The sequence below is a fragment of the Perognathus longimembris genome, chromosome 2 (assembly GCF_023159225.1).
Source record: "Perognathus longimembris pacificus isolate PPM17 chromosome 2, ASM2315922v1, whole genome shotgun sequence".
Classification (NCBI taxonomy): domain Eukaryota; kingdom Metazoa; phylum Chordata; class Mammalia; order Rodentia; family Heteromyidae; genus Perognathus; species Perognathus longimembris.
The window spans coordinates 11,268,324-11,288,805 of NC_063162.1; the positions used below are offsets into that span (position 1 = coordinate 11,268,324).

Genomic DNA, 20,482 nt, shown 5'->3' on the forward strand with positions numbered 1-20,482 from the left:
ATGATTGGAGAAGGGTAAGTGGTTTCCATCACTTTGGGAATTTATCATTTTGTGTTGGGGATATTTAAATTCCTCTTACTAGCTATTTTGCAATATGTAGTTTATTGTTGTCACCAAAGTTATCCTACAGGACACTGAAGTTATCCCTTCTACCTAACTACAAATATAGTAGTTTTCCATCTTGTCTTTATCATGTCTTTACCCCTATACTCCTCTTTCTGGCTTCTTATAACCACTCTACTTCTATGAAGTCAATGTTCTTTTAGCTTTCACCCATGAGAACATGTGATATTTGTCTTTTTGTGCCTGGTTTAGATTTTTAACAAATTTTGTCTCAAATTCTGAGCAGAAAACATAAAGATGGAATCAGACATTCATATACTGAGAAAAATGTGTGGAAATAAAAGGGGAGAGAAAAGGAGTAGGGAGGGAGGAACTTCCCGTCACAGTGAAGGTCTGATCTTAGTGAGAGAAGGGAAGGGACATATTGGATCAAAAGAGGATGGGCAACGTCTTGGCCAGGTTGGTGGAGAGTCCCTAGAAAAGGGAGCCCTGAGCAGGGGTCTTCTTTCAGGCAAGAGTGGACTTGGATTCCTCCCCTGTGCTCAATTCGGAGGGCAGCCTGGCAGAGGGCAGCTCCCGATGAATGTCCTGATAGATGCATGGGTGGCAGGCAGCCTGTGTCGACTCTGCTCCTCCAGCAAGTTCTCTGAGTGGCTCAGCTCTGCGGCCAGCACAACATCCAACTTGGCTCCTTGCTAGTTTCTCTAAGGAATAACAGCTTGATCACTTTCTCATATGAACTAAGTCTAAATGCGCACTGCCATTGTCAACAAAGATTTACTAAGCCCTCAGTCTCATATGCAGACCGTGTCTTTGACCCAGATGCACATTTCTTTCCTTCTGGTAACCTGGTGTTGGAGCTGGTCAAGGAGATGTTTGCACAACAGTGCCAGGAAGCACAGCCATCTAGGACGATAGAGGAACTGGTAGCCAATAATCAAAGACTACTACAAATAATGAACATCGTATCGGTATCACGCTAGCAACGTTCCCAAGCTCAAGTGCTGTATCATATGTATGACTGGAAAAACTCACCAGTTATTTTGCTTCTTCACATCCTCCTATAGATTTTTGGTTTTATCAGCCTGTCCAGAAGTTTCATTAGAAATAATAAACAGTGATGACAAAAGACAGAATGTATTGATTCACTTGTGGTTTTATTAGCCGTAAGACACAGTGGCCGTGTATCAACAGGCTCCTAACAGGGGTTGAGGGTAAGCAGAACGTCCTCCCTCACGGTATCTTGGCTACAGAAGTTGAATCTGTGGAGAGAAACAGCAAAAGGTCGCTTTCTGGCACACAAGTAGAATGCTGGCTATGAGGACCATTACTGATGTCTCCCCTCACTCTTCCCCCGAGAAAGGGGGACACCCTGTGAGATGTTGAAGACATTGACAGAGACCTCTACTTAACTGAATGACTCTCCTTTCCAACTTTAACACATGGTAGTGAAAATAGCAGAGAGCAGTGCTCATGACCCCTCAATGAACAGGAAGCGCTCATTCTCCGTTTGCTATCTGTAGACTCGGTTTGTGTAACTGAAACTGCAGGAAGCAAAATCAGGAATGGGGGCCTACTGCACCTAAGAGCAGCATGTGTTTTCAGTCTAATTAATGTTTTTCTTCCCTTCACTTCCTTCCATATATTCTTTTCCTAACGTATTATATCCCTTGCCTAATAATATTTATCCTACTACTTTTTGTCATGATTGACCTGCCTTTGGAGTTGAAACTCCTAAGTTTCAACTCTGGAGTACCTGAGAGCTTTTATATCATCATCCACTTGGAAAGCTACTTTTGCTGGTGTAAATTCTCAATAATAAATTTTTATTTGTACTTTTAGAATGCTGTCCATTGCTCTATGGCTTGTGTCACTATGACAAGAAATCAGTTGTAATTTGATCTTCATTTTTTCTGTATGTAACCTGTCCAAACAAAGCACCATTCCTTGATACTTTTCCCTCTTGCTCCCACAAATGGCTACATCTCTGGTCATGGCTGTGTTGGTCATGCCTGGGTCTCTGCTGGTTTGCTCATACACATGTACTAAGTATTATGTTGAATGTTCAAGATGGCTTCTAGACCTCTCCAAGTCTCACTCTGCTGCTCTCTCTTCTCTGGCACTTGGTCTTTTGTGATCTAGCTGACTAAGATCCTCTGATTCTTAGGTCTCCTCAAATCAGCTCAGAGCATACGCTAGCCTCTGCCTGAATGTCTCCTGCCTATACCACTCTGGACGCTCTCTCAAGGCAGTCACTGGGAAGTATTAGACTCCACCTGTTTACTTTTTGCCAGACATTATTGTGTTTTATTGCCAGTTTGAAGTTCAGTGTCCCAGAAAGGGTTGTTTTGTGCATTTTGTCTAAATTTATACTGGTTTTAATTTGGAAGGTAACTGTTGTGCTTTGTAATCTGAGGTAGATGCAAGTTTTCCTGGGTCTTAATGAGTATAAATGAAGTTTGGTAACAGAAGAAGTAATCCACTCTGCCTCAGAATTCAGCTTAATTTAAAAACCCTCTTACACTAATATCACTATTGTTACGATTACATTTGGTCACCTTCCCGGGTAGTTCATAATGACACAAATCCTTATGCTCAGAATCACTCCCATTTGGGTGAGAACAAAGGGCTGGTCTGGCTCTCTTCACTAAGACCAGTTGGATAGAACGGCCTATTCTCTTTGATAATTTTATTGAGCTTGCTGATCTAAATGGCAATTTGTTGAACCCATGAAGTTTTGTTTCACACATGATATGTTATTTACACACATGACACAGGTTTATCTACCACAAATGATTTACCAAATGAGACATTCTTTTCACTTTAGGATCAAATTCTCACCGTAACACTTAATTTCTATCAGTAGAATACCGCATATCTACAAATTGATCATCATTATTTTCCTAAATTTCTATGCTTTCTCCTAAACATACAAAAACAGTGTTAGGAAGCATCTATGGCTGGGGCAAAGTAGGAAGTGTATGTATTTAAGGAGGAGAATTTTAGTGAGAATAGAATTATAAACACTACTCAATCCTTCTCATCCCTTCGGTTATTACTTACACTCTTCCATCATTTCTTTCCACTGTGATCCTTGATGCTCCCACTCTGGGCAGAGATGGGTTGATCACATTGTTATACCAAAGAAATTTAACCTTCTGCAGGTCTCCAACATCCACATCAGAGTCGACCTCATTGGTTTGAGTCTTCCCAGGTTGAAGAGAGCCTCTGAGGAGTTGAGAAGTAAACAAGAAAATGCTTGGAATGCACAAGTATATGCATTAATCAACATGCATGTAAATATATGTACATATATGTAGACATATATATTTCTAAAACCATCTTAGAATGCTTCTCTAAGTTGATTTGTCAAAACATTTGTCATTGTAACAAATTAAATTCATACCGCAGCACGTTTTATAATCAGTGATTCATATATATTTCATACAACTGCAGACACTTTAGTCACAGTCCTCTCACAGTTTAATTTATGATGACATCATTATGTCAGATTTCCCCAATCTTTTACAAGAAAAGTATTTACTGCTTATGTCCCAGATGTCAGGCATTGAAGTAAACATTCATAGTTTTCTTGAGTTATAGCAGAGAAAAATATTTAGAAGCATAGTTCTGAAATATAGTATAAGTGATAGAATATTTTTTCTTATATGTGGCAGTATTCTACTCTTGTGTTGGAACAAATAAAACAAATTAATTTACATACTCTACCTTATTCACAAACAATATGATATTCAAGAAACTCAATGTGATATTTTACTCACCTGAAAATTTCATACTGCTTAGAAGTTCCTCCATTTCCAAACAAAGAAACCAGGATGTGTCCTGTAACCTTCTTTCCAGACAGTGTGACAGCTACCTGATATCTCCAACCTGAGTGGGAAAATTTTTGCAAAATGTCAATTTATGGAGAAGATACACTGATACCTGTGTTTCTGTGTTTCTGCTCCTTGGCCTTGAACTCTGGGCCTGGGCACTGTCCCTAAGCTTCTTTTGCTCAAGGCTAACACTCTACTACTTGAGCTATAGCACTACTTCTAGCATTTTCTGTGATTCATTGGAGATGAGTCTCATGGACTTTCCTGCCTGGGCTGGCTTTGAACCACAATTCTCAGATCTCAGCCTCCTGGGTAGCTAGGATTACAGGCCTGAGCCAACGCTGCCCAGCTTGAAACCTATGTTCATTTTATTACACAATGTTGGGTAATTTTAATATGATGTTAATAGCACCATTAATAAAACAATCACAGCCATTCCAAGTGGGCAGGGAACCAGCATTGAGTGCCCAGGGAATACACAATTTCTCTAAGGTTACCTGATATTTAATTTCAAGCCAGTGTCTCCGAAATTTCAATTTAGAAATCTAGCAGTTCATAGATATATCTTTTCAATGTCTTAAGAACTTTATCCCATGTGGCCAAAAGGGAACCCTACTTCATTGTTGGTGGGAATGTAAACTGGTTCAGCCACTCTGGCAAGTGGTATGGAGATTCCTCAGAAGGCTAAACATAGAACTCCCCTATGACCCAGCAGCCCCACTTTTGGGCATCTACCCAAAAGACCACAAACAAGAACACACTAAAGTCACCAGCACAACAATGTTCATCGCAGCGCAATTTGTCATAGCTAGAATATGGAACCAACCCAGATCCCCCTTAGTAGACGAATAGATCAGGAAAATGCGGTACATACACACAATGGAATTTTATGCCTCTATCAGAAAGAATGACATTGCCCCATTCATAAGGAAATGGAAGGACTTGGAAAAAATTATACTAAGTGAAGTGAGCCAGACCCAAAGAAACATGGACTCTACGGTCTCCCTCATAGTGAATAATTAGCACAGGTTTAGGCAAGTCACAGCAGAGATCACAAGAGCCCAATAGCTAGCTATACCCTTATGAACACATAAGATGATGCTAAGTGAAATGAACTCCATGTTATGGAAATGATTGTTATATCACTGTTGTAACTACTTTCAACGTGCTATATGTAACCACAGCTTCTATTATTGATGATGTTCTTGTATCACCTTCCTGTGGTGTACCTGCACTATCTCTGTATCTTATCTGAGTACATTGGAAACCGTGTATACTGGTATTAGAACTAGGAAACTGAAAGGGAACACCAAAATTGAGAGACACAGGGTAAAAAAGACAAACTACTACAAAAGCAATACTTGCAAAACTGTTTGGTGTAAATCAACTGAACAACTCATGGGGGGGAACGGGAAAGGAGGAAGAGAGAGGGGGATATGAAGGAGGAGGTAACAAACAGTACAAGAAATGTATCCAATGCCTAACATATGAAGCTGTAACCTCTCTGTACATCAGTTTGACAATAAAAATTAAAAAAAAAGAACTTTATCCCAGGAGATAGTGGGAAAATGGCAGAGGGTTGCATCCCCATCTGTTTGGCTTATTCTTAGTGATTGCCAGTGTTCCTATTCCAGGAACTGAAAGAATGGTATTGTGACTTATCATTTTTTTTATTAACTGGAGATGTCATAAAATTTGTCCTTAGCATTTACAAAACTGCTACCCCCAGTGGTTCCCGTCATGTGTTTCTTTTCCTCTGTCATCCAGAAAAGGAACGTGGGGCTTGTCCCCAGGCCTTGCCATTTTCACATTCTGTTCTTCCCATGACCCATGGAGTCTGCCCTCACAAATGTCCTCTGAACCTGCCATCCCCGTTCCATTCCAACCACCACCTCTGCCACCACTTCTCTTGGAGATGAATCTGCTCAGTGTATTCTTTTTAGTACAAAAAGTCTAGATCAGAAGAAGTCTTCTGAATTCAGTCCTAGACTCAAATGCCTCACTAATAGTGCAGACCCCAGATTCTTCCCAGCTACTCTAATCAGTCATCGTCACCTTGAGCATAGAACTGAGTGGTTTGTTGTTTTTTTTCATATTGAGGAGGAATGTTTAAAGATTTGTGTAGGAAAGCAATTTCAGACATTATCAGTGAACATGTGAAAGTACATAAGATTTAAAGTAAATAAAATAGAGACTTACGAGCAAAATTACTCTTATCACCAGTGTTTAGGTAAAATTTCTGATATACTCCATTTGTTTTCCCAGAAAATCTGTCAGCATAATGACCCATCTGTGGGCAGCCTCCACTGGCACAGGGGAAGCACCTGTTCTGTGAGAATAAAGAAGTGACCATGAAGCGCTTTTTCTTTTAAGAGCATATCACCTTTCCGTTCATATTGCTACAAGGTTACTACAAGTGCTTAAAGCTAATTTCATTCTTGATGATAGGAAAAGGAACTGTATTAATGTTTCAGTAAAGATTGTCAATGCATCTCCTTACAGCAGAAGCCAGTCCTTCTACTGGGATTGTACTAAACACAATGAAAAACACAGAATGGAAGTATTTATAGACATATGTTTTTGTTTTCTTTTTGTCTCTTTCAGTTGCCCTAGGAATACCAAGACATTCACCTGCCAATAGGATTTTAGACTTTAGTTACTTATTTATAGAAAAAAATACAACCCAAGGCCTTGATCATGGAATCTAGGGCCTGGGCCATGTTAGGCAGGAGTTCTACCCAGGAGCTGCATCCCCAAATCTATAATTTATTTTAGAAAGATTACCTAAAGAACAGCTTCTGACATGTAAACTGGGTCCATTAGAGGAATAATAGGCTCACAAATCTGGCTTTCTCAATTTGTTTAAAATTAATTCCTGGCGGACTCCTGAACCACAGGAATCTATGATACCTAAGGCAGTCTAGAGTTGGTCCTGTAAAAAAATTAAAAAAGGACTGATCCACCAGCAAGTCATCAAAGCTGTTTGAAGGAACATTGACAGCAGGGACATCATTTTGCCGCTCAGACCCCATCTTGTGCTGTGTAATGACTCTATGAATTTGCTGACATGCCAAAAGAGTTATTTGCTGAGAAGTTACATCCTGTAACTTCCCAACTGTAGAAATAACTTCTCTCTAGAACCATGTTTGGGTCTAAAACTGTTGCATGTTGGACCAATGAGCTATAGAAATAAATTTATCCTTTATCTTCAGTAATAATTCATATAACTCCTAACCTGGTAGGTCACAGAGATGTCCCCTGAGGACCATGTTACCTCTGTCCAATGGACACATTCTGGCTTTCAATGGAACCTCTGCTCTTCAAATGTCTATTTAAGACCCCACATAAAGGCAGTTTCATCTGAGCCTCTTTGAACAATCTCTGAGGGCATTTTCTAAGCCAGAAGACGAAGAGTATGAAAGCACCTGCCTTCATGTCTAAGTGCTTGGATTGTGCCCACCAACAACATAGAAAGGGATATGGCTCAGAGTCCAAAGGAGCCAAGAGACATGCACCAATGGCCCCAGGGTTGCTCTGAGTGGGGAGCATCTGGTACAGACTGACACCTGGACGATCTCATCCAGCACCAGCCTTGACGCAAGCTGAAGAGGGTGTGGGAAGGTAAAAAGAAATCCCGAAGACCAAGGCACTGATTTTCACAAAGTACTAAGCTCCATCTAAAAAGACGGCTTATTATTGCATCAGAATTGTTTTAACTGTAGGAGATGCAAAGTGTCGGCTTTGCTTTCTTCTTTATCCATCCTTAGTTATTGGAGAAGAAGAGTTTAAGATTGAAGTTAAGTCAAAGAAAGAGAAATGGTGTTTTATGTCTTAATACATATTCTCACTGCTGTACTGTGAATAAAATATGCATAATTTCTGCATAATAGACAAAGACTATTGAATGATAATCATTACCATTTTTTTTCTAGTCTGAGTAACTCATACAAATAATTTCATTAATACCTTCAACCAAATACATTGAGTCTGCCATTATCATTTCCATAGTCGGACAAAGAAATGACTTAAAGGAGTGAAGTATTTTGCTCAGAATCATTCAATTATTTAGTGGAAAACCTGGATTTCAGTCTTCTCTCTGTATCGCTATGGCACATGTTTTTGGTAATTATTAGAGCCCCTGGGAGGCAATAACTTGATGTTTTCTTTATTTAATAACATAGGTTAAAAATTTAGATTTGAGAAAAAATTAGGGTGGTAATAATAGTTTTATAAAACAGCAGGCAATAAATGTGTCATATTGAAGAACACATATAAGAATTCAACTTAGATATCAAGAGAATACAAAACAAAATGAAAGCTCAAATACTAAGAAATGTGAGAAGTCACAGAAATTTTCACGAGTAAACTTTCTCCACATTCTTCAGTATCCTATAATTAAGTGTCCATAAAAAAAATCCCGTTACTATTGTAGTTTAGGGTTCTTTCTAAAACAAATGTGAGCATTTATCAGATACATATAATAGTGATAGAATGATCAATACAGGACATTTCATGTTCAAGTCAATTTCTCTGAAGTCTTACAGTATGTCTACGAAGTCAGGCCCAGTGGCTCTAGCTGTCTTAGCAACTTTGATGGGAGAGATTAGGGGAGTACAATTTAAGGTCCTTCCTGGGATTAAAGTTCATGAGACTTAACGTCTAACTGATGGCTGGTCGCAATGATGTGCACTTATAATCTCCAGCTGTGCACAGAAGCATAAATAGGAGTATAGCAGTATAGACAAGCCTGGACATAAAATGCAACCTTATCTCCAAAATAGCCAGCACAACAAGTGGCTAAAGTGATAGAATGCCTGGAAAGTGAGAGGCTCTGAGTTCAAATCATCACCAAATGATTCTCTGATGTATAAACAATATGAATGTATAAACTGAGTAAGCCATTCCAGTCATGAAAAATGATAATCACATAATTCTCAGGTAAAATGTGGCTACTTACTGCAGTGAAATCACTGTAAGAGGAACAAGAGAATCCAGCAAAGCCAGTAGGGTTGAGGATGCTGTCAGAATAATACTTGTAGCTTCTTAAATGATTACAGGCCACGAAGTCACGACTTCCTGTGAGATCAGGTATGATTATGCTTCAGTATATATTTGATTCTTCCAAGTTAACATCATGACAATGTAACTATTGAATAAATTTGTCCATATTCAGTGGAGGCCACAGTAAAAAAAATCATTCATGAAATACATTTTTATTTGAAATGCAATCCAATTTAAAATTATGATAGTAAATGTTATTAAATGAAATAAAAAATGACTCAAGAAGGGAAAGGTTGATCCATTCAGATATAAGGACAACTTAGTAACTGGTTTCCTGAATTTGGTCCTTAGAAGGTTGGCCATAAAGATGTATTTTCCCAAAGTCCCCTCATGTTCACTTGTCCCAGTGGGAAAGTCGGGGATCCAATTGAAAGCCCTTTGTCCTATAAAATGTGAATGCTGTTCAGTTTCGAATATTCAGCAAGATTATCAGTACCAAACAAATGTTCTCTAGTGAGATTCTCTCTGCATTCAGGATGTTTTTACCTTCCCAGATGCCGTCAATGTCAACAATCTGAGAGAGAGGGTTCTTCTGACATCCAGGCATTTCTTTCCCACCGTTTGGGAAGAAGTCTAGGTGGCCCACGGTTTGGCTCATTCCCAATCCTGAAAATGTTTTTAAAATAAGAGATGGTTTATGTTATGGTATAGTAACAAGATAGACCGGAGACACGGTGAACCACTCGACTACAGTCATCAAAAAATGCTCCAGGAGCACAAGTTGAAGCACTCACCCATGTTGGGAATCATGGGGGCGGAATCTGTATGAATGGCATCCACAAACTGGGCATCACTGGGGTCCAATCGAACGATTTCTGGTGTGTTCTGAAAGTAAGGTTCAGCAGGATCCAAACCTAAATGAATCAGGGGCGTCATTAACTATTCCAACATTCATGGATGGTCATTTTTTTCTTCACTAGTTACATACTGAATGCAAGTCACAGTCATAGTCATGATTACCTATGGAAAGAGGTAAATGAGGTTTTCTTATATTGACACATTCTAAAAGGAGATTTACTTTAAATTCACACTATTTGAATGAGATTGGATTTTCCCCTCCTTATGGATGCATTGTCTCTTGGAGAGCCCTGGTCATCTGCAGCACTTACTAGAAAAGAGGAGGTTCCTGGAGACAGTGGGCTAAATGCTGCTCAGGATAAAATCATTGCAACTAGATTGCAATGATTCAAGTGGGCAAGGACTTTGCCTTTCCTGGTCTCTGAATCCATAGCTAGGATGGTTCAGCACCTGGCTGAGCAGACTGTGGTAAAAATTGCAGCATATTAGAAAGAATATTCTGGAAGTACTTCTTTTCAACAAGTTAAGAAATAGAGGGCTGAGAATATGGCCTAGTGGCAAGAGTGCTTGCCTCGTATATATGAAGCCCTGGGTTCGATTCCTCAGCACTACATATATAGAAAAGGCCAAAAGTGGTGCTGTGGCTCAAGTGGCAGAGTACTAGCTTTGAGCAAAAAGAAGCCAGGGACAGTGCTCAGGCCCTGAGTCCAAGCCCCAGGACTTGAAAAAAAACAAAACAAAAACAAGAAATAGAAATTCAAGATGACTATCAATCCAAATATAACCAACGTCTTGAGTATCAAATCTGGAATTGCAATGAGGTTATAGTAGTCATATCTATGATCTTTGTTACTCAGGAGGCAGAGATCAGGAGAACCATTCTAGGCTGGCTCTGGAGAGTTGGGAGGCCTCATCTCAAGGAACATTTGGGCACAGGCTCTGCACCTGTATCCCAGATACAAGGGAGAGTAGCAATGAGAAGATTGTGGTTAAAGGTCAGCCGAGGCAAGAAAAAGTTCACAAGACACCATCTCAACAGAAAAATCAACAACAACGAGATAGAGTGGCACATGTCTATTTTCCCAGGTAGAGCAAGAAGCTTGAGTAAGAATGTAATGAACCAGTTCAATTGATGCTTAAATGTGAGATCCCATCTGAAAAATACCTGGAACAAAAAGGATTGGAGGTGTGGCTCAAGCTGTCTAGCAAGTATGAAGACCTGAATTCAAAACCAGAGGGTGGGAGGACAGAGAAGAAGAAGAGAGGAGAGGAGAGGAGAGGAGAGGAGAGGAGAGAGGGAGAAGGAGAGAGAAAGAGGGAGAGGAGAGAGAAATGTGAGAGAGAAAGAGAAGAGAGAGGGAGGGAGAGAGAAATGTGTGTGTGTGTGTGTGTGTGTGTGTGTGTGATAGACACAGAGAGAGAGAGAGGGAGGGAGGAAGAGAGAGAGAGAGAGAGAGAGAAACACAAGGTAACACCAGGTTAGCCCCTGGAAATTGGAAGATGGAAAGGGGAATTGGTCATTCCCCAAAATCAAGTTTGCTATAAAGGCACTGGGTTGTATAGGATCTGGATCTCCAGCACATGACTTCACGAGGCTAAGGCTTCCAGTCTGAGGTTTGTAAAATGGCTTTTAAAATCTCATTAGGAGCTGCCAGAGCAGGATTGGTAGCTAAGGGAAGCCTGACCATTTTTCTCCTTCTCTCAGCTCTGGAACTTAAAAAGTTTTGTCTCATTAGCAATTACTGCTGGAGCAGAATACAGTGAATTTATATACAGTTAAGCTCCATGGGTTAAATTCTACTTATTCTATAATAATGGAATTTATTTAACACATGACCCTTGTCTTTTGTGAAGTCAATCGTGGGAAAATAAAATGACAGTTGCTAGATGCTCTTAGTTCTCATTTTATATTCATGAAACAACTTACCTTTTAGGTAGGACACTGTAAACCAAGAATCTTTCTCAATGATGCCTCACAAGGAATGAGTTCTAATCATTCTGTCCAGTTCAGAAGGTGTGATGGGATAAAATGCATACTGCCCCATTTTCTCTCTGGATGCACACAGAGGTGTACATGGTTTAATTGTGTTACATGTAGTGAGTTGTGGCCCACCTGTGATTCTTCCAATGGCTCCATTGGTCCTTCTTCCAGCTTCCCCAGCAATATGGGAGCCCAGGCTGTGGCCAATGACGTGGACATTGGAAGGTGAGTATCCAAATTGAGACTATTGGGAAATGAAGAAAACTAGTCTTAATCATTCAAAACTATCTCTTTAACAAATATTTTGAGCTGGGAGGCAGTAAAGGAGCAATGGCAAGGATGGTTACTTGAGCTACATTATACCAGCCATCATAAGCTAGAGCAATTTCTATGAAAAAAAAGAGATAAAATTCCTTTGTCACCTGGGACTGACAAATAGGGCTGCAATGTTTGCGAAAATTAACATATTACGATAGTCCTTGCCTTCTACTTCACATTCCTTTTAGTGACAGCGCTGGTATTTACTTTCCCCAGTCCAAACCCTTTGTTCATTGTGTGTGTGTGTGTGTGTGTGTGTGTGTGTGTGTGTGTGTGCGCATGTGTGCATGCATATACACACATGCCAGTCCTGGAACTTAAACTCAGGACCTGGGTTTTGTTTCTAAACTTTTTTTTTTTTGCTTAAAGATGACTCTACCACTTGAGCCATAGCTCTACTTAGGGCTTTTTGGTGATTAATTGGAGCTAAGAGTCTTATAGGCTTTCCTTCTAGGTCTGGCTTTGAACAGTGATCCTCAGAGCTCTGCCTCCTGAGTAACTAGGATTACAGGCATGAGCTACCAGTGCCTAGCTCTTAACAAGGATTTAAAAAAAACTCGAAATCTTCTCCTTTGAGCTAAAATTAAATTATATATTCAGAAAAAATACTGGTTTATTAGCCATTCCAAAGATAAATAAATCAGAAGAGATACAATTCCATTTTTATCTTAGGTGGAAATCGTCTTCCTGATATAAATGCATAAGTAGAAGAGAATGAAATCATCTTTAATTATAAACAAGTTAGCCCCTGGGTGTCATTCAAGTTACAACCAAAATTTTGTTTCCTTTTTTGATCTGGGACTGAGTTTTATACTCAGAGAGTCATATTTTCTAGATGAGCACACTACCTTAAGCCATACCTCCAGCCTTTTATACTTATTTATGAGATAAGGTCTCACTCTTGTGTAGGCTAGAATAACATGGGTTTTTATGATTGAGATGACTCTTGTAAACTTTTTGCACAGACTGGGTTGTAACTGCCATATTCCAGATTTTTGCTTCCTGAGTAACTAGGATTATAGGTATGCACTCTGGTACTTTGGCGTAAAGCAGGGCTTTGAGGAACTAAAAACAATTGCTATTGTCTTGCAAATTGAGCTTTTACAAAGTAAATGATTGAAATATCACAAAGTACTACATGATTTTGTTCAATTTTTATGTATCAGTTAAAAATAAATTTACATAATGATCATATGTACTATTTTCTTTCAGGAAAAGTATCACAGGGAGCAACGCATATAGTCTTTAAAATAATCCAGAAGCAATTACCTTAAGGATATCCACGAAATATGCTATTTCTGCACCCACAACCCGTGTGTTCTGGGTGGCCTGGGTGTATCCAGTGCGGGAGCCTCCTTTCCAGTCCACACAGATGCAGTTGACACTTTCTACCTGTAACATGTTCTGATGGAGGAGACACAAGAAACAGGCAAGTAAATCAGGATCTTTACTGCTTTGTAGTGAACACATTTGAAGTGTGGGACAAATTAGCTCCTTGGTCTATACAATATAATGTTATTTTTTTCAAACATCTATGCTATCGGGCTGGGGATATGGCCTAGTGGCAAGAGAGCTTGCCTCGTATACATGAAGCCCTGGGTTCAATTCCCCAGCACCACATATACAGAAAACGGCCAGTAGTGGTGCTGTGGCTCAAGTGGCAGAGTGCTAGCCTTGAGCAAAAGGAAGCCAGGGACAGTGCTCAGGCCCTGAGTTCAAGGCCTAGGACTGGCCAAAACAAAACAAAACAAAACACAAACAAACAAAAAATCCCATCTATGCTATCAACAAAGAACTCAAGTACAAAATCCTCCCTGAAATTTACTACAGGTACTGAGCATCATGGGGGCAGGTTCTCGGGATTTCTGGTGAAATAGATTCAGACATTCGATTCGCAGAAAAATGGTTGAGGTAGAATCTCAATGTTGTTTTGATTTGTAAGAATGGCCATTATTAAGAAAACTAATAGCAAGCAAGAGATGCTGGTGGGATGTGGCCGAAAGGGAAACCTACTACACTGCTGGTGGGAGTGTAAACTTGTTCAACCACTCTGGAAAGCAGTGTGGAGGTTCCTCAAAAGGCTAAACACAGAGTTCCCCTATGACCCAGCAACCCAGCAACCCCACTTTTGGACATTTACCCAAAGGATTACAAGCAAGACCACACTAAAGCTAGCAGCACCACTACATTCATTGTAGCACAATTTACCATCGCTAAAATATGGAACCAAGACAACCCTCAGTAGGTGAACAGATCAAGAAAATGTGGTACATATATACAATGGAATTCTATGCTTCTATCAGAAAGAATGACAATGCTCCATTCATAAGGAACTGAAAAGACTTGGAAAAACATATACTAAGTGAAGTGAGACAGACCCAAAGAAACATAAACTCTACAGTTTCACTCATTTGTCATAAGTAGTACATGTCTAGGATAGTCTTAGCAGATGATCACAATAGCTCAATAGCTGTACCTCTGCACACATAAGATGAAGCTTAGCGAAGTGAACTCCAAGTTATGAAAATAAGTGGTTTATCATTGTTGTTATTTTCAACACATCATGTGAAATTATGCCTTTTTCTTTTGTTTCTCTTCCTCATGGTTTTACCACTGATGTCACTGTAACTGATTTTGGTACCCTGGATATTGTATATATGTTTATTGGAACTAGGGAAGGGAAGGGGAACATCAAAATAGAGAGACAAAGGGTAGAAGGCAAACCAATGCAACAGCAATATTTAAAAGACAATATACTGTAAACCAACTGTACAACTCGGGGTGGGGAGAGGGAACTGGGGAGGGGGAAAGGTAGGAGAAAAGTGAGGGAGGAGGTAACAAGTTTGATAAGAAATGTACTCACTGCCTTATGTATGAAACTGTAACCCCTCTGTACATCACTTTGACAACAAATTAATTAATTAAAATAAGAAAAAAGAAAATTCTTGAGATGTACCAGAGTTGGTTGTCTCATAGGAGCTTCATAAAGACCATTAGACTACCTTGCCCCTTACTAAAGTACAGTAGGGCATATCATAGCCTTAGTGTTTAGGATATTTTTGCCATATAGGTGATCCCTATAAATTACTGAATGAGAAGATCATTTATGTATAAAAATATATTGAAGCTAAGGAGTAATTTTTTAGTTGATAAAATCCAATCTATTTTTTTTGGGGGGGGATGTTTTCTGTTGTGTGTAACTGAAGTTGTTTCACATAGCCTACCTCATATGAGGAACTCTTATTATGAGTCTTGGTTATGGTTTCATAAAAGGTAGTTCTAGAAGGAATTGTTTGAGTATGTGTTCAGTTAGATAGATAGATAGATAGATAGACAGATAGATAGATATAGATATTCCTAGCTATTACCCTAAACACTTTGAGAACAATAACTACAATCAGAGAAATCATCTCTTTTCATTTTACAGAAGAAAAAAGTCCAAAGCAAAATACTTTTTCCCTACAGTAAACATAGAGTCAATAGTAGGATTGAGGACATTTAACCATTCAGTTTAATCTGCTAATTCCTCTATCATAACACAACTGCATTGCCAAAGCCAAATGAAATGCACACAAAACAAAGCTGTTTGGGGAATCTTAGATCTCAAACCCTACAAACATATCTAAGAAGATCTGTATTTTCTTTAAGCAAAGAATCACAGTTTCATCACTGTTGTACAAAGAGCTATTGTTGACTCCCCCCCACCTCCACAACAACTATAAAATTTAAATTGCATTAGAAGAAAAGGTATGGTTTTACTGCTACTTGTAAAACGGTGAATGGTTCAGTGCGCTCATCTGCCACCAAGATCAGACCACATGCTCTGTATGACTGGTTCTGCATTTGACGCGAGTCAAAGACAGACTGGAAAGTCATGGATTTAGCATGGCCTGGGATTCTTATCATGACAGCCCTGAAGAAATCAGAAGTGTGCCACGGCAGCCACAGAAAAACTGATGAAAATGTGAAGAAATACAGAGAAATAAGTAAGTCAATAACAGTGATCCTCGGAGACCAGCAGCTACAAGGACAATTTAGAACACTTGACTTTCTGTCTTTCAAATCCTCATGATCACTAGGAACAGAGCAAAATGTAACTTAAAAGAAAGTTAGATCACTTCTGCAGAAACAACAGCAGGAAAAAAACAACAACACCTGAGGATATCTGATTATGAAGTGAAAATGGAAGTTTGAGACAACGAGAATTCTTAGTAGTTCTTCACATAGAAATTAAAAGGGAATGAACAAAGGGGCAATCCCGTGGCCTGGTAGGCTATACCTGTGTGGCTATGTTCTTCTGAAATAGCACTACATCGACTTTGAAACTATTTTTGGCAATACTGGAGTTTGAATGCAGGGCCTATTATTGCTTATTGGCCGGCACTCTACCTCTGAGCCATACCTCTTGTCCATATTAAGTATTAAATAACCACTCTCACGAGCTATCAAATGCCAGCCAACCTCACTATAATGATTGTCCCAGAGCCCCTGCAGCCCCTCCCCCACACCGGGATCTCCCTGGGGAACCTTGGCCACAGCAGGAGCCAGGGGATCTTCCAGTGTGGTGATGATCAGCATTTGTCCTTCTTGGTTGGAGCTGTGTCTTACAGGTTGTTGATTTTTACTCCTGGGGCAACCCCAACTTTTCTTTGGGAGCTCTTACCTTGCACATATCAGCCAGCCAGTTTTCTTCCCCTTTGTCTGTGAATCCATGAACAATAAAGCGAGTTTTTCTATTTGTCTTGAAATTGGAGTTCCTGATGCTTGATACATCTGCATTGACATCCTGGTTAGGGGGGAAAAGTGTTTCAGGTGAAGTTCTTTGTAGTGCCTTTGTAACAGAGTTGGTGGTTTCATAATATAATATGATACTCTAATAAACTGTATAATAGTTTCCTAATTTTATAATTATAATATTGGGACTTTTTTTTGCTGTTGTTGTTGGTCATTGGACTTGAACTCAGGGTCTGTCCCTGAGCTTTTCTGCTCAAGGCCGGCACTCTACCACTTAGAGTCACAGTATCGTTTCTGCTTTTTTGGTGGTTAACTAGAGAAAAGAGTCTCATAGCCTTTCCTGCCCAGGGAAGGCTTTGAACTGTGATCCTTAGCTCTCAGCCTACTGAATTGCTAGGATTACTGGCATGAGCCACCAGCACTGTCTAATACTGGGATAGTTTAAGTATACATATATACAAACAAACATAGCCATATATGTAGACTGGTTAAAGAACGGGCTTATTTGACCATGATGTGGGCTTTGGTGCTAATCTTCCCATATTGTAATTTAGATTAGCAAGTCAGTACTAGAGACAGACAGCAAGAGATAGATAAATCCACTTTTTATCTGGAAAATACTCTCATGATAACTATATTAATCAATTTTGAATATAGCTTCTTTGTAACATTACAGTGGCAACTAAATGTTGGTTGTGTGTTCATGGGGCCATTGAAACCCATTTTAGAGTATTTATTAATGCTATCAGGCATATAATTTATGCATATAATGTTAGGTTAATTGAACATTTAAGAAGATATATAAGATAACATACTGATTGCTGGAAGATCTATAGAAATGCAAATTCCATAATCTGATTCGTTTTCCTCATAAAACTTGGATACTAGCTATTTTTTCTTTTTGGTTCTGGTTCTTTTTGGTTTGGTTTTGGTTCTGGGGCTTGAGCTCAGGGCCTGAGCTTTGTCCCGGAGAGTCTTTTGCTCAACACTGTAGCTCTACCCCTTGAGCCATAGCTCCACTTCTAGCTTTTTTTTTTTTTTCCGTAGTTTAGTGGAGATATGAGTTTCACAGACTTTCCTTTTCCCTGAGAGACCCAGAGCCCTACAAGGGCAAGATGGTTGGAGAGTAGGGCCTGAAACACCCTGTCTGGGCCTGTTCCCTAGAACTGCACACCACATTTCAGTTTACTGTTCCTCAGACATCCCTGCTATGGCACACGCAGGCCCGAGGCCACCCCCTGAAGAAGAAGATAAACTTGCAGTGACAGGGAGGAGGCAGCACAGAGGATCTGTACAAGGTTGGTGCTAGGTGGAGTGGCAACCTCAACTGTAGTACTACCAGCGTGCACTGTCAGCCCGGAGGAGCTGTAAGTACAAGATCCAATCTGTGAGCTGTTGCGTGGACTGCATTCTCTAATTAGGGCTGGGAGATTCAGATCCATCCCACGCCTTCCTTCTCTCTTTCTTACGTGTGTTGTCTAACAGTACATTATAGTGCAGTAAGACAGTGCTCTCTGCATGCACTGAGGATCCAGACCCCTGAGCTCTAGAGCTATCCTTGCCTTAAGAACTGTGAATTGAATGAACATCAATTTTAAAAATAATTAACCTCCCTGTGGTATTCTCTTACAAAAGTAGCACACAGGTTACAAATAGACTTCTTACATCAAAGGGATGGCACTAAGCCTGAAAAATAGATGAAAATCCTTACTTGATACTTGTTTGGATTCTCATTAGTATACAGGAGGAAGCGGGTGTTGATCACTTTTGGAGACCAGGGCAGCATTTTCAGGGGTCTTTCCACAGTGCCTCCATATGGAGCATCGTCACTGAAGCAGCCCAGTCTGTCGTAGCAGACTTCTCTTCCTGAAACGATCCGGAAGGATTTCAAGGGTATTAACATACCAAGAATTCCCCTTCTAATGGTCTCTCAAAATATAAGTAAAATGACAGCAGATGCAGATTTGTTTCCACTATTCATCTACGCTTACTTACAAAATATCTATACAGAACAATGATTTATTACAGACTAGCTGATGCTCCTCATCTCCCTCACTTTCTTCTGGTTCCTGCTAAGGAAAAGGCAGGGACTCATTTTAGCTTCTCCAAACAGCCATCCTTTGGTGATTGGTACTAAGGAATGGAGTGGCTGTGTGTGTCAAGCTTTAGTGGGAGACCACCTGGCTTTGTAGATTGGGTGGGACAGGCTTTATCTCCATTCTACACAAGCACAAAGGTATCTATCTGACCTATGTTTGAGGGTCACCCCAGATTACTGTGATAAAGCAGGTACTCACAAACAATCAAAGAAAATGTCCATGCTTGATATAACTACAGATGGCATGTTAGTGCCTAAAGTAACCCTACCATAATAGCAATGGTAAAAGCAGTAGCTGTTGGGACTACATTCCTCTAAATCTCTCTATATGCCAGATGTCAGGAAAGGTGATTTCTTTCTTACCTGAGCCTTACAGTCATCCCATGAAAGGGATGTTGTTATCCTCCTCTGACCAAGAAAAGATCGTAAAGCACAGAGTTGTTAAGTATTTTGTTTAGGATCATTAAGTTGAAGGCTTCACACCACTCCCTAGGTTCCAATATAGGGGTATCAGGTTCAGAAAAAAAATGTGCACATCAAAATTGAAATTAAGTGTTTATTAGAATGCTTTTGGGATTTATTTCCAAAATGGATAATAGCATACACTTATGTCTGTTTTAAATATTTCTAGTTTATTCAGAGCAGAAGTTGGGAGTCATAGACCTCATCTGACAATCCTGTCCCAAGCCCTGTGCCTTTAATCCTGTTTCTTCCTCACTTTACTACACAGACTTATCATGGCTGATTTTAATGTTTTGGAATAAACTGAATAATGAAGCTTTTCCTCATCTTCAAATAAGTATCTTTCCTCACCTACTACTGCTCCCAGCAGCAGTGACAATGTCCACAGCAGCAGCATCTGCAGAAAGGTAAAAATATGGCATTAATTAAGTGCATAATTCCAGCTCATGCAGACAATGAGTGAATTCTATCACATTAGCCCAGAAAACAAGTTCCTGACTCACCGTGGCGGGTCCGTTGGGTTCTTGGACAATCGGCTACTACTGAAAGTTCCTTTTATTGGGCAGCCTTATCTTTTAAAGCAGTGCCATGGAAAAGTGGCATGAAAAGAGAGAAGGCTCCAAGGACGTGGTTATAATTTTAATAGCAGATAAGCCCACATTGATAGAAACAGGCAAGGTTCTCCAAGTTGCCTGTGGAAAGATACAAAACAATAGAAATAGAATGCTTCGATCAACTAATTTGAAATTAGTAAATGTGTATGTCAAAATTTGTCAAGTAACACTTCAGTCTTTAGATAAATTAAAGGTCTGTAAAAGAGTCATATTTTTTTCTGTGTTATACAATATGGTTAAGGAAAGAAGGTAAAAGAAATGTTTAAAAAGGACCAAAGGAAGAAGTAATATAGTTCTTGGATGAGAGACCTTTCAAATTCCCACCAGATCCTTCATCTCCTAGCCTCTGCCCTCTTCAGGTGGCTTCTCCAACCCTCTTTAGGTTCGCTCACCTGGCCCTCTAACCAACTCCCCTTAACATTTCCCTCACTTGAGAAATGCCATTTAGTTCCGGGTCATAAACTGGGAGAGGGCTAAAATTCTTTGGGTCTTTTTGTCACAAGTCAGCATCTAGCCC

The 20,482-nt window shown here is 39.8% G+C and overlaps 1 protein-coding gene across 1 annotated transcript; it reads right to left on the reverse strand.

Annotated features, from left to right (window-relative positions):
- Positions 1-1,201: 1,201 nt before the first annotated feature.
- LOC125346018 (pancreatic triacylglycerol lipase-like) lies at positions 1,202-19,861 on the reverse strand. Its single transcript, XM_048338175.1, has 13 exons — positions 19,855-19,861; positions 19,703-19,748; positions 18,503-18,657; positions 16,721-16,843; positions 13,327-13,461; positions 11,872-11,983; positions 9,695-9,814; positions 9,447-9,566; positions 8,857-8,975; positions 6,099-6,228; positions 3,846-3,954; positions 3,127-3,291; positions 1,202-1,325 (listed from the first exon to the last, which is right to left on the reverse strand). Exons 2-13 carry the CDS (start codon positions 19,746-19,748, stop codon positions 1,262-1,264), a joined length of 1,398 nt encoding a protein of 465 aa, XP_048194132.1. The 5' UTR covers positions 19,855-19,861; the 3' UTR covers positions 1,202-1,261.
- Between the last annotated feature and the right edge of the window lie 621 nt (positions 19,862-20,482).